Below are 19,970 nucleotides of genomic sequence, written 5' to 3'. Positions count from 1 at the left end.
TGAGTGTTTTTCAGGTACGTACTAGTGTATTTATGTCATTGTTATTGTGAGTGTTTTCAGGTACGTACTAGTGTATTTATGTCATTGTTATTGTGAGTGTTTTCAGGTACGTACTAGTGTATTTATGTCATTGTTATTGTGAGTGTTTTCAGGTACGTACTAGTGTATTTATGTCATTGTTATTGTGAGTGTTTTCAGGTACGTACTAGTGTATTTATGTCATTGTTATTGTGAGTGTTTTCAGGTACGTACTAGTGTATTTATGTCATTGTTATTGTGAGTGTTTTCAGGTACGTACTAGTGTATTTATGTCATTGTTATTGTGAGTGTTTTCAGGTACGTACTAGTGTATTTATGTCATTGTTATTGTGAGTGTTTTCAGGTACGTACTAGTGTATTTATGTCATTGTTATTGTGAGTGTTTTCAGGTACGTACTAGTGTATTTATGTCATTGTTATTTTGTGTGTTTTCAGGTACGTACTAGTGTATTTATGTCATTGTTATTGTGGTGTTTTCAGGTACGTACTAGTGTATTTATGTCATTGTTATTGTGAGTGTTTTCAGGTACGTACTAGTGTATTTATGTCATTGTTATGTGTGAGTGTTTTCAGGTACGTACTAGTGTATTGTATGTCATTGTTATTGTGTGTGTTTTCAGGTACGTACTAGTGTATTTATGTCATTGTTATTGTGAGTGTTTTCAGGTACGTTACTAGTGTATTTATGTCATTGTTATTGTGAGTGTTTTCAGGTACGTACTAGTGTATTTATGTCATTGTTATTGTGAGTGTTTTTCAGTACGTACTAGTGTATTTATGTCATTGTTATTGTGAGTGTTTTCAGGTGCGTACTAGTGTATTTATGTCATTGTTATTGTGAGTGTTTTCAGGTACGTACTAGTGTATTTATGTCATTGTTATTGTGAGTGTTTTCAGGTACGTACTAGTGTATTTATGTCATTGTTATTGTGAGTGTTTTCAGGTACGTACTAGTGTATTTATGTCATTGTTATTGTGAGTGTTTTCAGGTACGTACTAGTGTATTTATGTCATTGTTATTGTGAGTGTTTTCAGGTACGTACTAGTGTATTTATGTCATTGTTATTGTGAGTGTTTTCAGGTACGTACTAGTGTATTTATGTCATTGTTATTGTGAGTGTTTCAGGTACGTACTAGTGTATTTATGTCATTGTTATTGTGAGTGTTTTCAGGTACGTACTAGTGTATTTATGTCATTGTTATTGTGAGTGTTTTTCAGGTACGTACTAGTGTATTTATGTCATTGTTATTGTGAGTGTTTTCAGGTACGTACTAGTGTATTTATGTCATTGTTATTGTGAGTGTTTTCAGGTACGTACTAGTGTATTTATGTCATTGTTATTGTGAGTGTTTTCAGGTACGTACTAGTGTATTTATGTCATTGTTATTGTGAGTGTTTTCAGGTACGTACTAGTGTATTTATGTCATTGTTATTTTGTGTGTTTTCAGGTACGTACTAGTGTATTTATGTCATTGTTATTGTGAGTGTTTTCAGGTACGTACTAGTGTATTTATGTCATTGTTATTGTGAGTGTTTTCAGGTACGTACTAGTGTATTTATGTCATTGTTATTGTGAGTGTTTTCAGGTATGTACTAGTGTATTTATGTCATTGTTATTGTGAGTGTTTTCAGGTACGTACTAGTGTATTTATGTCATTGTTATTGTGAGTGTTTTCAGGTACGTACAAGTGTATTTATGTCATTGTTATTGTGAGTGTTTTCAGGTACGTACTAGTGTATTTATGTCATTGTTATTGTGAGTGTTTTCAGGTATGTACTAGTGTATTTATGTCATTGTTATTTTGTGTGTTTTCAGGTACGTACTAGTGTATTTATGTCATTGTTATTGTGAGTGTTTTCAGGTATGTACTAGTGTATTTATGTCATTGTTATTGTGAGTGTTTTCAGGTACGTACTAGTGTATTTATGTCATTGTTATTGTGAGTGTTTTCAGGTACGTACTAGTGTATTTATGTCATTGTTATTGTGAGTGTTTTCAGGTACGTACTAGTGTATTTATGTCATTGTTATTTTGTGTGTTTTCAGGTACGTACTAGTGTATTTATGTCATTGTTATTGTGAGTGTTTTCAGGTACGTACTAGTGTATTTATGTCATTGTTATTGTGAGTGTTTTCAGGTACGTACTAGTGTATTTATGTCATTGTTATTGTGAGTGTTTTCAGGTGCGTACTAGTGTATTTATGTCATTGTTATTGTGAGTGTTTTCAGGTGCGTACTAGTGTATTTATGTCATTGTTATTGTGAGTGTTTTCAGGTGCGTACTAGTGTATTTATGTCATTGTTATTGTGAGTGTTTTCAGGTACGTACTAGTGTATTTATGTCATTGTTATTGTGAGTGTTTTCAGGTACGTACTAGTGTATTTATGTCATTGTTATTTTGTGTGTTTTCAGGTATGTACTAGTGTATTTATGTCATTGTTATTGTGAGTGTTTTCAGGTACGTACTAGTGTATTTATGTCATTGTTATTGTGAGTGTTTTCAGGTATGTACTAGTGTATTTATGTCATTGTTATTGTGAGTGTTTTCAGGTACGTACTAGTGTATTTATGTCATTGTTATTGTGAGTGTTTTCAGGTACGTACTAGTGTATTTATGTCATTGTTATTGTGAGTGTTTTCAGGTGCGTACTAGTGTATTTATGTCATTGTTATTTTGTGTGTCATTGTGTGACTCAGTGTCACCTGCTGCCTGTGACAGCTGCTGTTGCCTCTCTTCATACCCCCCTCATGCTTATCCAAGAGCTAAAAATACATAGAGGAATGTCCCCTGCCCCCATTCTCTTTAACACTGTCCAGCAAGGAGGGCAGCAAAGCTTCAGACTAACGGGTCTCTAATATGCAATAAGCTTGGCTGGAAGTGGTTAATGGGATCTCTCCTCCCTTTAGGATATGATGAGCATCCAGACTTAGAGTCCTAAAAGTGGGCTTATGTTATGAAGGTACCAGAGGAAGAGGGGCATCTTCTTGCTGTGTTGGGTTTGTCGTGTGTGTTGTGTACATCGAGTGCTGTGACTTTTGTGCTGTACCTGCAGTTGAGGTGATGAACTTTGCGGTTGGTTTCAAACCTTTGGCGGGGGACACACAGACCATGGACAACTTGGAGAAGCAACTCATATGTCCCATATGTCTGGAGATGTTCACCAAGCCTGTGGTGATTTTACCCTGCCAGCACAACCTTTGTCGCAAATGTGCCAACGACATCTTCCAGGTACTGCCAGCTTGGGGAATTGCATGCGCAATAACTCACCTGTTTGTAAAAAGAAAGGTCCTAGGCCCCAGGCCCCAATAGCTTTAGTGAGACATTAGCAGGCCCCGTACGGTGAGTGAGGAGCTTATTCATATAAATCAGTTACCTGTGTAATTGTAGCTCTCACAACACATATAATAGCTCCTAATGCAGAGGGTTATCACTGCCTGCAGGGTAAATAAATACTGTACTACAGGTACTTAAATCTGCTATATAAGGCTCAGCAGGGGGGGAGGGGGGTTATGGTATAGATATTTGTATAACTCTAGATCAGGGTTAGAAACATAATATATGAGGTTACTGCTTGATATTGCTTTATAACAACAGCACCATACTATGGGCTAGAATAAAAGTGGAGAGCAAAAATATTAACTGTGCTCAATAACTCTAATCTTGTGCTGATATTACAAGTTAAATCAATAACTCTAATCTTGTGCTGATATTACAAGTTAAATCAATAACTCTAATCTTGTGCTGATATTACAAGTTAAATCAATAACTCTAATCTTGTGCTGATATTACAAGTTAAATCAATAACTCTAATCTTGTGCTGATATTACAAGTTAAATCAATAACTCTAATCTTGTGCTGATATTACAAGTTAAATCAATAACTCTAATCTTGTGCTGATATTACAAGTTAAATCAATAACTCTAATCTTGTGCTGATATTACAAGTTAAATCAATAACTCTAATCTTGTGCTGATATTACAAGTTAAATCAATAACTCTAATCTTGTGCTGATATTACAAGTTAAATCAATAACTCTAATCTTGTGCTGATATTACAAGTTAAATCAATAACTCTAATCTTGTGCTGATATTACAAGTTAAATCAATAACTCTAATCTTGTGCTGATATTGCAAGTTAAATCAATAACTCTAATCTTGTGCTGATATTACAAGTTAAATCAATAACTCTAATCTTGTGCTGATATTACAAGTTAAGTCAATAACTCTAATCTTGTGCTGATATTACAAGTTAAGTCAATAACTCTAATCTTGTGCTGATATTACAAGTTAAATCAATAACTCTAATCTTGTGCTGATATTACAAGTTAAATCAATAACTCTAATCTTGTGCTGATATTACAAGTTAAATCAATAACTCTAATCTTGTGCTGATATTACAAGTTAAGTCAATAACTCTAATCTTGTGCTGATATTACAAGTTAAATCAATAACTCTAATCTTGTGCTGATATTACAAGTTAAATCAATAACTCTAATCTTGTGCTGATATTACAAGTTAAATCAATAACTCTAATCTTGTGCTGATATTACAAGTTAAGTCAATAACTCTAATCTTGTGCTGATATTACAAGTTAAAAGTAAAATGTGAGCACGCGCGCAAAAGTCTGTGACGCTAACGTCTGGAGGTTGGAAAGCGTGGCTGTGCTAACTCCCTTTTCATTACAGATTCTATGTAGCGCGCTACAAAAGCCTCTTCTGTCATTTTGCTCGCATGCTTACCTGAAAGTGCACTAGGACAATTGCGCTTGAAACCTTTGTTCTTCACTTAGAAGAAAATGTTATATATATATATATTGTATATTTAGCTATACAAATAGATATATATATTTAAACATAAAAATAAAGTGAAGAACAAACAGCTAGATTATGAGTTTTGAGCGCTAAAGGGAAATTACCGACCGCCACAATAGCGGTGTTATTTCACCTCCCTATAGCGCCGTATTACAGGTTTACAAAAAGCAGGCTTGTGCGGGCGATATGGTGGTGTTGAGCTCCATACCTCACCCAAATACAAGCGCTGCTTTGACGTGTCAATGGGGAGAGCCGGCAAAAACTAATAGTTATATTGTAGCTATCTTACGGCTAGATTACGAGTTTTGCGTTAGAGGCTAGCAGTTTATGCTCACCACTCACTTACAGACGGCGCTGGTATTACGAGTTTTTACAAACCCGGCGTTGACAAACAAGAAGTGAGCGTTGCGCAAAATTTTGCTCCACATCTCACTCCAATACCAGAGCTGCTTACGTTTGCGGTGAGCTGGTGTAACGTGCTCGCGCACGATTTCCCCATAGGAATCAACGGGGAGAGCCGGCTGAAAAAAAGTCTAACACCTGCAAAATAGCAGCGTTTAGCTCCTAACGCAGCCCCGTAGATTCCTATGGGGAAATAAAAGTTATGTATACACCTAACACCCTAACATGAACGCAGAGTCTAAACACCCCTAATATTACATTTATTAACGCCTAATCTGCCGCCGCCAACACCTATATTATACTTATTAACCCCTAATCTGCCGCTCTGGACACCGCCGCCACCTAGATTATAGTTATGAACCCCTAATCTGCCTCCCCCAAAATCGCCGACACCTACATTATATTTATTAACCCCTAATCTGCCGCCCCCAACCTAAATTTATTAACCCCTAAACCTAAGTCTAACCCTAACCCCCCCTAACTTAAATATCATTTAAATAAATATTGCTATCATTAACTAAATTATTCCTATTTAAAACTAAATACTTACCTATAAAATAAACCCTAAGCTAGCTACAATATAACTAATAGTTATATTGTAGCTATCTTAGGTTTTATTTTTATTTCACAGGTAAGTTTGTATTTATTTTAACTCAGTAGACTAGTTAGTAAATAGTTATTAACTACCTAGTTAAAATAAATACAAATTTACCTGTAAAATAAAACAATACAATTATCTAAATTACAAAAAAATAAACACTAAATTACAAAAAATAAAAAACGAAATTATCAACAAAAACAACAACGAATTACTCCTAATTTAATAGCCCTAATAAAATAAAAAAGCCCCCCAAAATAATAAAACCCCTAGCCTACACTAAACTGCCAATAGCCCTTAAATGGGCCTTTTGTGGGGCATTGCCCCAAAGATAAAAGCTTTTTTGGCAATAAAAATGACAAACACTCCCCAACTCCCCAACAGTAAAACCCAAATAAACCTAAGCTAACCATTGCCCTGAAAAGGGCATTTGGATGGGGATTGCCCTTTAAAAGGGCATTTAGCTCTTTTACAGTGCCCAAACCTTATGCTAAAAATTAAACCCACCCAATAAACCCTTAATAAAACCTAACACTAACCCCCGACGATCCACTTACAGTTTTCGAAGACTGGACATCCATCCTCATCCAAGCGGGCAGAAGTCCTCATCGAAGCCGGTAGAAGTCTTCATCCAAGCAGGCAGAAGTCTTCATCCAGACGGCATCTTCTATCTTCATCCATCCGGCGCGGAGCGGGTCCATCTTCAAGACATCCGGCGTGGAGCATCCTCTTTATATGGTCACCGCTGTAAACTGAAGGTTCCCTTTAAGTGTCGCCATCCAAGATAAACTATTCCTACATGAAGCATGACGATGCTTTTTCACTGATAACGCAAAACTCGTAATCTAGCTCATAGGTATTTTAAGTATTTCTATTACAAAAAATATATTAACTTTATTTAAAATTGATATTTTATTTAACATGGTGTTTGACGCTGAAGGGCTCAGAAGTACAAATCCCCAAATCCGGAATTCCAAAATCCAAACTTTTTAATTAATATCTTTTTAAAAATAAAATGATCAAAAATGACTTTTTTTCTCCTCCTCCAGTAAGTCACAATCTGCTTTTCTTGTGTCTTTGGTTTGGTTTTTGTGTTCTTAAATTACAATTTAAAGCAAATATTACTGTCTAATTACAGTACTATCGTTCTGAGGGTACTATATATACAAAAGTATTACAATGATATAACGCTACCTTTAGGTTACATGTATAAGCTGTATTCTGACATATAAATGTTACTGTCTAATTACAGTACTATCGTTCTGAGGGTACTATATATACAAAAGTATTAAAATGATATAAAACTACCTTTAGGTTACATGTATAAGCTGTATTCTGACATATAAATATTACTGTCTAATTACAGTACTATCGTTCTGAGGGTACTATATATACAAAAGTATTAAAATGATATAAAACTACCTTTAGGTTACATGTATAAGCTGTATTCTGACATGTAAATATTGCCTTTCTAATTACAGTACTATCGTTCTGAGGGTACTATATATACAAAAGTATTACAATGATATAAAGCTACCTTTAGGTTACATGTATAAGCTGTATTCTGACATATAAATATTACTGTCTAATTACAGTACTATCGTTCTGAGGGTACTATATATACATAAGTATTACAATGATATAAAGCTACCTTTAGGTTACATATATAAGCTGTATTCTGACATATAAATATTACTGTCTAATTACAGTACTATCGTTCTGAGGGTACTATATATACATAAGTATTACAATGATATAAAGCTACCTTTAGGTTACATGTATAAGCTGTATTCTGACATGTAAATATTGGCTAAAAGTTAGCCCCACTCCATTTCTAAGCTGTCCCATTTTAAAGATGCAAATATTCCAAAATCCAAACCTTTTTGGTCCTAGGCAGTTTGGAAAAAGGGGGTTCTACCCATATATTTTTATATATAATGTATATATGTGTGTAAAATACTTCTTTTTCAGCCGCTAGATCTAAAAAAAAAACACGCCATAATCATTTTTTGTCTGTATTGCAGTGTTTCTAACTTAAACAAATATCACAACATGGTGTTACAATTTGCTGTGTTTGTCACTTGCTTTGGTTCCTGTCCTGTTATATCTAGTTGGTCCGTCCTGCTTCAGATACACTGAAGCAGCAAATCATCTGCTTAAAAAAGGCTAGCTTTATTTAATCATTTTTTAAATGCAAAGAAATGCTAAAAATACAGTAACTTAGTCAAATCAATTAGCCTAATGGTGCCTTTTGGTTTATGCATCAAGACATTAGAATCTGGTTCAATTTGGGTTCTTCCACAGGAAAACTGATTCCAAGTGTTTCAAGAAGACCCCAGAAACCAAACCTAAGGATGAGTGATGTTTCATCCATTCACATTCAGCGGCACAAGCTGGAACTATGGAACCAGATCCATATGTTAGCAATATGGGGTTCCAGGTGATCAGGATAGACGTTATAAAGCTTCTTCCTCTAAACCTCCCCAATGTCCCTTTAGCATCCAGTGACTAAAGGTTTTTTTTTTTGGGGAGGGGGGTTGCCAGTTCTTCAGGGTGTTCTATTTAGTGGTTTGTCTTTTTTCTGTTCAACAATTACATTGGTTCAGTTCCAACATTTTCATTGTTCCAAAGAAAGATGATGATATTTAATTCAATACTAAATGTATACACAGGATGGTGATGGTACTTCATTCCTTTAGTCTTGCACTAGGACCAGGTCAGTTAATGACCACTACCTGAATAATGCTCATCTTCCATTTCCTATCCACATCACTTCAGGTTTATTGTGGAATATATCTTCATAACCTGTTGAAGGATTTTCCATTTGCTAGTCCCACTTCTAAACTTCTACACTTCTATAATTGTATTTGCTAATGGATCTTTATAGCTTCTGATCTCAGTAACAAGACCCCATCTTTCAAGGTTTGTGTTAATACCACTTCTAAACTTCTTCATGGCCTTTATGTCATAAACCTCTGAAAACAGTTGTGTAAGGCATCCAGCTGGTCTTCTGTGCATACATTATATTTCTCATCATTTATATACTTGTAAAGTAAGGCCAAGTACCATAGTGCTGACATTAACAAACGTTTATGTGTTAATTCTTGCTTTCTCTGTACTAGGTGAACTCTGATGTTGCACTTTTTCTTCTTTTCTTTTTCTTGAACCATTTTATCTTACCAGCCGCTCCTTTTTATTTGGTGCCCTAGACCCACTGTAACATGCCAGCCCAAATTCTTTCTGTGATTTAGACCCAATCAAAATGTCTTTCTCTGCTCTCATCCCATTCTATTATGCTAAACCCTCCTCATTTTCTTCCCTATGCTCATTCTATAGACCTACATTACCTTCCCTCTTCTTTATCTGCCTTAGGATTCTCATAACATCGCCCCCTTCTTTGTTACCTGCCTTAGTGCCATCGCGGTGCACCTCCCTCCTATTCTTTATCTGCGCTTGGCTCATTATACCTAGGGTTTATAATGCCATAGTCTAGATGTACAAATACATATTTATTTAGAGACCCTCATTCCTGACACCACATCTTTTGAATTTGATTTCTAGACCTGTAAGTTGGTTTCTTGAATTCAGTGCAAAATAATGTTCCTTATACAGAAAAAAGGTTAAATAATCCAGGAGCTTTCCTGATGTTTCACTGATTCCAGATACATACGCTTCTCCCTCTAGAAGATGTAGATAATTTACATTCCCATGATCCTTCACTAGAAAACTCTTTAAAGGGACATTAAACACTTTGAGATGGTAATATAAAATGATACATTGTATATAATAAAACAACTCTGCAATATACTTTCATTATTTATTTTGTCCTCTTTGCCTGTAATTCCATTCTAAAATTGTGAGCTTTTCAGTTCCTGTTAGAAAAGGAAGTGCAGAACACTGTTAAATCCAGCACAACCATTGGCTGCACACTCTAGTGACCTATTTATAACTGTGTCTAATTGGCCACAGCAGAGAAGGTAACACAAGTTACAACATGGCAGCTCCCAGTGTTTTATAGACACTAAAACTTTACACTTATTTTGTCACTTTTTAAACAACTAATGAAACTTTAAAAAACACATCTACATGTTACTCATGGACTAATCTTTTCTTTGAATGCATCATTCTATCTAGCAGGTATTTAGTGTTTAATGTCCCTTTAAAGCCATAAAAAAGTCTACACGCAATGACTTCCCCTATGTGTTTAACTCAGGGTATACACAGAGGATTAGGTGGCTATAAATGGTGGTTTATACATGTAGCAGCTAATTGCATATTCAACACTCCTACGGTCCTCAAAGTATTACTTTGGCACAGCACTACCAAAAGGTTGCCTAATCCTCCGGTTCTAGATCAGGGACTTGCAACTCGTGTGCCTCCAGGTGCGTACATTTATTATCTTAAAGGGACATTCCAGACAAAATTGGAATCCACATGGCTGCATTTCAGCTTTGAATAGAAGAATTTTTGCAATATACATGTATTAGCACAGATGCTTCTAATAAAAGCTATAGCTACTTCAAAAGTGTATTTAAGTATGCACCGTGCACCAGCATTTTAACACACAGCACTTGCAGCCTAAGGTGCTTGTACCATCTGAAAAGATACAAGCCCCACTTGTGCTCTGAGCAGCTGTGGTATTTAAAATGCTGGTGCACTGAGAATATCTAGCTATGCTTCACATGAACGTGCAGAGAGAAATGCTAATACTAAAACTATTACTAGAAGCATTTTTGCCAATATTTATATATTATAAATATGTTTCTATTCAAAGATATAATTCATCTACATGCATTTCAATTTTGATTGGAATGTCCCTTTAACTGTACAAAAAGAGGGGAAACACTAAAGAATGTGTTAACCCTCCAAAAGTATGCACATATAGCACTCTAGGTCCTGACTCAGAGGCAATATGAGTCACAAGTGGGGTATAATAAAATATAACCTTTATTCAAAAAATATTTTACATTTTTTTTTAAACAACACAAACATTTAAAAACGTCTCAGACAGAGGTTCAGATTGTATACATGGTAATGATCAGGAGGATAATATAAATTAGTCTGGCCTTTTAGTAACCACAGTAGTTAATGCTCCTCTGTATTATAAATGAGCTCAGTGCAACCGATGTAGAATGGTTCTCCCTATATGGGTTAATAATACCACCAGTATAATGAATAAAGTAAGGTTGATTGTGTACTGTTCATGTATAATTCATGAGTCCTATAGGTACAAGATTAGCTATGGCGGCTAGGTTGCAAGCAACATATAGTGAACCAAAGTCTGGCAGTTAAAATAACATGAGCATTCACACGGTCTGGACAACCCCCTGATGCGTTTCACCCCTCCGGCCTTTGTCAAAGGTAGTCCAGAGCATGTGAACGCTCATGTTATTTTAACTGCCAGACTTTGGTTCACTATATGTTGCTTGCAACCTAGCCGCCATAGCTAATCTTGTACCTATAGGACTCGTGAGTTATACATGAACAGTACACAATCAACCTTACTTTATTCATTATACTGGTGGTATTATTAACCCATATAGGGAGAACCATTCTATCTACATCAGTTGCACTGAGCTAATTTATAATACAGAGAGGAGCATTAATTACTGTGGTTACTAAAAGGCCAGACTTATTTATATTATCCTCCTGATTATTACCATGTATACAATCTGAATCTCTGTCTGAGACGTTTATAAATGTTTGTGTTATATTTATTATACCCCACTTGTGACTCATATTGCCTTTGAGTCAGGATCTAGAGTGCTATATGTGCATACTTTTGGATGGGTAACACATTCTTTAGTGTTTCCCCTCTTTTTGTACAGTTTATATATATTTTTATGCCCTAGCACCATATCCTCTGCAGATTTGGTAATTCTATGCTATATGCATTTAGGTATTTGGAATAATAGAGGAAAAGTCGGCGTAGTGCCATTGTTTTTTGTTGTATCATTGACTGGAATGTCCCTTTAACTCTGTATTGTATTTGCATTGATGATAACTATGCATTGCCCTTGGTGTATTATTGTCAGACGGGGGAATTACTAATTGCACTGTGTGTACTGACAAAGTCTATAGTATAGTGGATATGATGTTTATAATCCAACAATTAATGTAAAAACAAACTCCTGTGCCTTGGAATTTTTTTGTCTCATTTGAAGTTTTTCTTGGTTAGGAGCCACCGTTCTAGACAACGCCTTTAGTGCAAATTCTTACATTCGAGTATTTTACTTATTAAAAATGTATTTATACATCAAATTAAAAAGCTGCTTTCCCCACTGCCCTTGATAGCCTGGCGTGTATTCTGCATGATCCAGATTGTTCAACAAGCTACAAAGTGATTGGTTGGTTAGTGCAGGAGCTTTCTTTTATAACTATATTCACTAACGGCATACCCAAGAGGCATTTCAAGCTGTATTGCCCTGAACTGCAAAACAGTATACATTTCTTTTTAAAGACACGATGAGTCCAAAGATTTCATCCTTACTTGTGGGATTACGCCTCCTGGTCAGCAGGAGGAGGCAAAGAGCACCACAGCAGAGCTGTTATATAGCTCCTCCCACTCCAATCATTTTCTTTGCCTACGTTAGTGATAGGAAGAGGTAAAGTGAGGTGTTAGATTAGATTCTTAAATCAAGAGTTTATTATTTTTAAAGTAGTACAAGATTGTGCTGCTTTGTTCTAGGGTGTAGCCGTAGTTCATATCAGTCTCTTCAGTAGAGCTTTTGGTGGCTTTAAAGCAATGGGAACTGGTGGGACATAATTCTCACTGCGCCTCCCATACATTTATGCTGCCGCTGCCCTAATACTGATAGCCTAAGCAAAGTTAACTCAGGCTTCATCATTTTCCACAGGGCTATCGGAGGAAGAGGACCTCTTAAACCTGCTGGACTGTCCTGCTGTCGGACAGCTTTAAGGTAAGTGCTGGCTTTTTCTTTATTCTGGAGCTACAGAAAAATGAACAGAGAAAAGTGGGCACTTTATATAAAAGCATTCACATAAGGCTCAGAGGCTGGGAAGCTTTATGTTGGGACATGACACTCTTTATGTTAAATAGTTTTGTATTATTGACAGCACAAGTACAGGAGCACTGGGACTGGGAGATATGCTGCATATTTGTTTATAATAACGGCTTGTTTTTATTTCTTATAAAACCTATGGTGGTTTATTTAATGACGCCCACGATGGGCGCGGCTACTGTTTTCGTGCCGTATTTTCTGAACTGCCCATCTCTTGTGTATGAGGAACAGCTGAGTTACATTGTGTTTGAACAGCATGGGTTTTGTAGTGTATTAAGCAAGCGGTTAGTGCTCTATTCAGTCCTGTGTATCCGGATCGTTTCTCTACATAGCAGGAGTCCGGTGGTCAGGTAGGCGTCTCAGCAGAGCTGCTGACGTGTAAAGGGGTCTGAATTTTTGTTTTTTTTCCTGTTAATACGTCTTTTTACTCTTTTTTACTAAAGTGACTAACTTTTTTTTGAGGAAAAAAAAAAGTTTTTTTTTTAAAGTTAATATTTTCAGTATGGACATTGGAGCTGAGGAAAAGGTTACTTGCTCCATGTGTTTGGATCCCAATGTGGAACCACCATTCCTTTTTGTCCCTCGTGTATTGAGAGGGCTTTAAGTTATAAAGAGAGAATTTTTCATGATCAAAATTTTTCTAAGACGGATGCTTCTCAGGACTCTAATGGAGAGTCAGTGTATGCCGCAGTTTTCTCCCCAAACGTCCCAAACTTTAGTTCCCGCTCAAGCAGTGCCTTGTACTTCTACTTTAGCTCCTGCTGGAGTTACTTTAAAAGACATAGCTACAGTTGTGTCTTCGTCAATTTCTGATGCGTTGTCTGCTTTTCCTATGCTTCAAGGCAAGCGTAAGAGGAAAGACAACCATGTTATCAGTGAGGTTTCTGATGCCATGGTGGCAGGCTCAGAGGTACCCTCCCAGGGAACTGAAATGGAGGGTATAGAGGTTTTGTCAGAAGGCGAAATTTCAGACTCAGAGAGTTCATTGCCTTTGACTGACTCAGAGGTTGTCTCTTTCAGATTTAAACTAGAACACCTCCGTCTGTTACTCAGGGAGGTTTTGGTTACCCTAGACGATTGTGATTCTACAGTAGTGGTCACTCAGGCGAAATTGAGTAAATTGGACAGATATTTTGAAGTTCCTACTTACTCAGATGTTTTTCCAGTTCCTAAGCGAGCTTCGGAAATTGTTTCTAAAGAATGGGAGAGGCCAGGTATTCCCTTCTCTCCTTCCCCTATTTTCAAAAAGATGTTTCCTATAGCTGAAGCTGTCAAAGAAACTTGGCAGTCGGTTCCTAAGGTGGAAGGGGTTATCTCCACCTTAGCCAAGCGAACTACTATTCCTATTGAGGATAGTTGTGCCTTTAAAGACCCCATGGACAAGAAATTAGAGGGTCTACTTAAAAAGATTCATGTTCACCAGGGTCTGCTATTGCAGCCGGCTGCGTGCAATGCTACTGTCACTAGTGCGGCAGCTTATTGGTTTGATGCTCTGTCCGAGGCTCTCAAGACTGAGACTTCTCTAGAGGAGATTCAGGATAGGATTAAAGCCCTGAAGATAGCCAATGCTTTTATAACGGATGCTTCTCTGCAAATTACTAAATTAGCAGCTAAGAGTTCAGGGTTTTCTATTTTAGCCCGCAGAGCTTTGTGGTTAAAACCTTGGTCTGCGGACGTGTCATCCAAGTCTAAGCTTCTAGCAATTCCTTACATGGGAAAGACCTTGTTTGGACCTGGTTTGAAGGAAATTATCTCTGATATCACGGGAGGTAAGGGTCATCTCCTTCCTCAGGATAAGAGAAATAAACAAAGAGGACGACAAAGTAATTTTCGTTCCTTTCGAAATTTCAAGGGAAATTCCTTCTCTTCCTCCTCCAAACAGGAAGGAAACTATTCCCAATCTAAGCCTACTTGGAGACCCAACCAGCCTTGGAACAAGGGTAAACAGTCCCAGAAGCCTGCTGCTGATTCCAAAACAGCATGAAGGGCATGACCCCGATCCGGGACGAGATTTGGTAGGGGGCAGACTTTCTTTCTTCGTTCAGGCTTGGGTGTGGGACGTTCAAGATCCTTGGGCTATAGAAATAGTGTCCCAGGGATACAGGCTGGAGTTCAAGAATTTTCCTCCCCGAGGAAGATTCCTTCTTTCAAGATTATCTGCAAGCCAGATAAAAAGAGAGGCGTTTTTGCATTGTGTAAGAGACCTCTCCTCCCTGGGAGGGATTATTCCCGTTCCTGTACAGGAACAAGGGCAGGGTTTTTATTCAAATATGTTTGTAGTTCCCAAGAAGGAGGGAACTTTCAGACCTATTTTAGACCTCAAGAGTCTAAATAAGTTTCTCAGAGTTCCATCTTTCAAGATGGAAACTATTCATACCTTTCTTCCGTTGATCCAGGAGGGACAATTCATGATGACAGTGGACTTAAAGGATGCATATCTTCATGTTCCTATCCACTTAGACCATCACAAGTTCCTAAGGTTTGCCTTTCTGGACAGACACTTTGTTTGTGGCTCTTCCTTTCGGGGCTGGCCACGGCACCCAGAATTTTCACAAAGGTTCTGGGGTCTCTGCTGGCGGTTTTAAGACCGTGGGGCATTTCAGTGGCGCCTTATCTGGACGATATTCTAATCCAGGCTCCATCTTGTCAACAAGCAAGGTACCATACCGACCTTGTACTATCCTTCCTGAGAACTCACGGGTGGAAGGTAAATCTGGAAAAGAGTTCTTTAATCTCGAAAGCAAGGGTGATTTTCTTGGGAACTGTAATCGATTCTATCTCCATGAAGATTTTTCTGACAGAGGTCAGGAAATCAAAGATTCTAGATACCTGTCGAGCCCTTCAGTCCAATCCTCGGCCGTTAATGGTCCAGTGCATGGAAGTAATCGGACTGATGGTGGCGGCAATGGACATCATTCCGTTTGCTCTGTTTCACCTCAGACCTTTGCAATTGAACATGCTCAGGCTCTGGAATGGATATTATGCAGACTTTTCCCCTCAATTAACCCTGGAGCAGGAGACAAGGGACTCGCTTCATTGGTGGTTGTCTCTGGATCATCTATCCCAGGAAACATGCTTTCGCAGACCATCCTGGGTGATTGTGACAACAGATGCCAGTCTTCTAGGGTGGGGAGCTGTCTGGGGTACTCTAAGGGCTCAGGGAGTGTGGACTCCGGCGGAGTCTGTTCTTCCTATAAACATCCTGGAACTGAGGATGATTTTCAGTGCTCTTCTAACCTGGCCTCAGTTGGCTTCGGCCCAGTTCATCAGATTCCAGACAGACAATATAACAACAGTGGCTTACATCAATCATCAGGGAGGAACGAGGAGGTAGCCAAGATAATCCGGTGGGCGGAAGCCCATTCTTGCTATCTGTCAGCAATCCACATCCCAGGGGTGGACAACTAGGTGGCAGACTTTCTGAGCTGGCAGACTTTTCATCTGGGAGAGTGGGAACTCCATCCGGAAGTATTCTCCAACATGATTCTCAAATGGGGTCGGCCGGAGTTAGATCTCATGGCATCTCGTCGGAATGCCAAGCTTCGGAGATATGGGTCAAGGTCCAGGGATCCTCAGGCGGAGCTGATAGATGCTCTAGCAGTTCCTTGGTCCTTCAGTTTAGCATATCTTTTTCCTCCATTTGCTCTTCTTCCTTGGGTCATTGCTCGAATCAAACAGGAGAAGACATCAGTGATCCTCATTGCTCCGGCGTGGCCTCGCCAGATTTGGTATGCCGACCTGGTGGACATGTCATCCCTGCCACCTTGGAGGCTGCCATTAAGGGAGGATCTTCTCATTCAAGGTCCCTTCCTTCATCCAAATCTAGTTTCTCTGAAACTGACTGCTTGGAGATTGAACGCTTAGTTCTGTCCAAGCGGGGGTTTTCTGATTCGGTCATAGAGACATTGATTCAGGCATGTAAGCCTTTAACTAGAAAGATTTACTATAAGATATGGCGTAAATATCTTTATTGGTGTGAATCCAAAGGCTACTCATGGAGTAGAGTTAGGATTCCCAGAATTTTGTCTTTTCTCCAAGAAGGATTGGAGGATTGGATCAGACCTGTGTTCAAACCAGTTACTCCTCCATGGAGTCTGAATTTAGTTCTTAAAGTTCTTCAAGGGGTTCCGTTTGAGCCTATGCATTCCTTAGATATTAAGTTGTTATCTTGGAAAGTTTTATTTCTTGTTGCTATTTCTTCAGCTCAAAGAGTGTCTGAGCTTTCGACGTTGTAATTCAATTCACCTTACCTTATTTTTTATTCGGATAAAGTTGTCTTACGTACTAAGATAGGGTTTCTTCCTATGGTTGTTTCAGACAGGAACATTAATCAGGAGATTGTTATTCCTTCCCTGTGTCCTAATCCTTCTTCTCAGAAGGAGAGACTTCTACATAATTTGGATGTAGTCTGTGCTTTGAAATTTTACTTCCAAGCGACTAAGGACTTTCGTCAGTCTTCTTCTCTGTTTGTAGTTTTTTCTGGAAAACATAGGGGTCAGAAAGCTACGGCTACCTCTCTTTCTTTTTGGCTGAAGAGTATCATCCATTTTGCATATGAGACTGATGGACAGCAGCCTCCTGAGAGAGTTACGGCTCATTCCACGAGGGCTATTGCTTCCTCATGGGCTTTCAAGAATGATGCATCTGTTGGACAGATTTGCAAGGCTGCAACTTGGTCCTCTCTTCACATTTTTTCTAAATTTTACAAATTTGATACCTTTGCTTCGGCTGAGGCTGTTTTTGGGAGAAAGGTTCTTCAGGCAGTGTGGTGCCTTCTGTTTTGGGTTCTCTGTCTTGTCCCTCCCTTTTCATCCGTGTACTCTAGCTTTGGTATTGTACAGCTACCTCTCTTTCTTTTTGGCTGAAGAGTATCATCCGTTTTGCATATGAGAGTATCATCCGTTTTGCATATGAGACTGCTGGACAGCAGCCTCCTGAAAGAGTTACGGCTCATTCCACTAGGGCGGTTGCTTCCTCATGGGCATTCAAAAATGAAGCTTCTGTGGAACAGATTTGCAAGGCTGCAACTTGGTCCTCTCTTCACACTTTTTCTAAATTTTACAAATTTTATACTTTTACCTCGGCTGAGGCTGCTTTTGGGAGAAAGGTTCTTCAAGCAGTGGTGCCTTCCGTTTAGGTTCGCTGTCTTGTCCCTCCCTTATCATCCGTGTACTCTTGCTTTGGTATTGTATCCCACATGTAAGGATGAAATCCATGGACTCATCGTGTCTTTAAAAATAAAATAAAATGTATGCTTACCTGATAAATTTGTTTCTTTTTAGACACAATGAGTCCACGGCCCGCCCTGTACTCTTAAGACAGGTTGTTAATTTTTGTAAACTTCAGACACCTCTGCACCTTGGCTTTTCCTTTCTCTTCCTAACTTCAGTCGAATGACTGGAGTGGGAGGGAAGGGAGGAGCTATATATAGCAGCTCTGCTGTGGTGCTCTTTGCCTCCTCCTGCTGACCAGGAGGTGAAATCAAACAAGTAAGGATGAAATCCGTGGACTCATCGTGTCTGAAAAGAAACAAATTTATCAGGTAAGCATACATTTTCTTTTTGCAAACAAAATGACAACTTTAAATGAATTATAACATTTATCTTTTGTAACGCATTTCTGCATTGCTGACATATATCCTGCATGAATGATAAAATTACTTTAATATCGCTTTAGTTCTGTTTTCAATGGCTTAATGGAAACGCAGAGACCTTCCTGTAAATATGATGGACCAGTTCCAATCCTAGGGACAGCAGCACTATTTTGTTAGACTGGGATTAGCTCATTTAAAGGGACATTCTGGTGTGAAATTCCTTTCTCGATCATCTTTTGTGACTGGAGTAAATAAAATGTATTGGTTTTCTTTTATGAGTAAAAATTATGATAATTCTAAGGGCTCGATTTATTAAGGCGTTTTCGGCTATGTGGAGCAGGTTTGCATAAGTGAGCGGCTGTCACATATTTCAGAAGCAGAAACTGCTTCTTTTTCCTCTGCGCCACCACAGAAGTAGCGAAATCAATCACCGATACTCGCTCGTTCGGGATGATTGACGTTCCCTTCTCTAGTGCAAATGGTTGCGCCACAGAACGGGCTGTTCAACGTTTTTTGCAAAGAATAGACAATTGCGCTGTAAATAGTCAAAGAATGCAAAACTTGTAAAAACGGGGGATGGTTGAGTTATGTAAAGGGTAACACTTCTGGCCTGAGACTAAAGGTGTTAATTATTCTTCCTGATTAATATTCCAGCAGGTGCCACGTTGGCGCCATTATCCTGACTGTAGAGCTGGTTCAGCTTTGTGGTTTTGTTCCGTTACTTATCCCTCACAGCGTACCAGTAAGTCTCAAGGGGGGAACACTGGGAATTCTGTTACACACTCAGATCTCTTGTAGTCTTGTGTATGGCATGAAACCTATAACAGCTTGATAGCATCATTTAGCAGGTTTCATGTGCTGTTCTTCCTACCTACATAGTAACATAGTAGATGAGATTGAGAGAAGACAAAAAGTCCATTAAGATCAGGTTATAGAGACTACCTGATGTAAACTTAAAAAGCTGACAACTGAACTAACATTAAACAATGAGAAAACCTAACCCATATAACACAAGCAATAATATCCCTGAATTCTGTTTTATTGGCATTCAGTATCACCTTTGCTAGAGATTAAGTCTCCTTTCCTCTAAGCTTGTGACCTCTTGTCACAAGCATCTGTCACAGCTTACCCTAAAAAAAAACTAACATTACCAAAAAAAACCTACCCTTTACAAAAAAACCTAACATTTATACACACAAAAAAATACTGAAATTACCAAAAATAAAAAAAATATTCTTATTCTAATACCTCCCAAAAATCCATATTCTACAAATAAACTACCAATAGCACTTAAAATGGCCTTTTGTAGGGCATTGTCCTAAAGCTAACAGCTCTTTTGCATAAAATAAGACAATTACCCCCTAACATTACAACCCCCCAAAATAAAAAAATAAACTAACTAATAAAAAACTAAACTACCCTTTGGCCCGAAAAGGTCATTTGGATGGGCATTGCCCTTAAAGGGCATTCAGCTCTTTTCCTGCCCATAAAAAACCCAAAAG

At 38.2% G+C, this 19,970-nt stretch overlaps 1 protein-coding gene across 1 annotated transcript in view; it reads left to right on the top strand.

The window, feature by feature from the left end:
* Positions 1-2,861: 2,861 nt before the first annotated feature.
* Positions 2,862-19,970, top strand: part of TRIM54 (tripartite motif containing 54) — a 301,214-nt gene continuing 284,105 nt past the window's right edge. Inside the window, exon 1 of the mRNA XM_053709453.1 lies at positions 2,862-3,271. Coding sequence (XP_053565428.1) covers positions 3,104-3,271 — 168 coding nt within the window. The 5' untranslated portion in view covers positions 2,862-3,103. The remainder of the gene's footprint in view (positions 3,272-19,970) is intronic.

This window comes from Bombina bombina, chromosome 4, assembly GCF_027579735.1.
Source record: "Bombina bombina isolate aBomBom1 chromosome 4, aBomBom1.pri, whole genome shotgun sequence".
In the NCBI taxonomy this organism is placed as follows: Eukaryota; Metazoa; Chordata; class Amphibia; order Anura; family Bombinatoridae; genus Bombina; species Bombina bombina.
The sequence above is the reverse complement of the archived record's forward strand: the minus strand, read 5'-3'. Positions and strand labels throughout refer to the sequence as shown.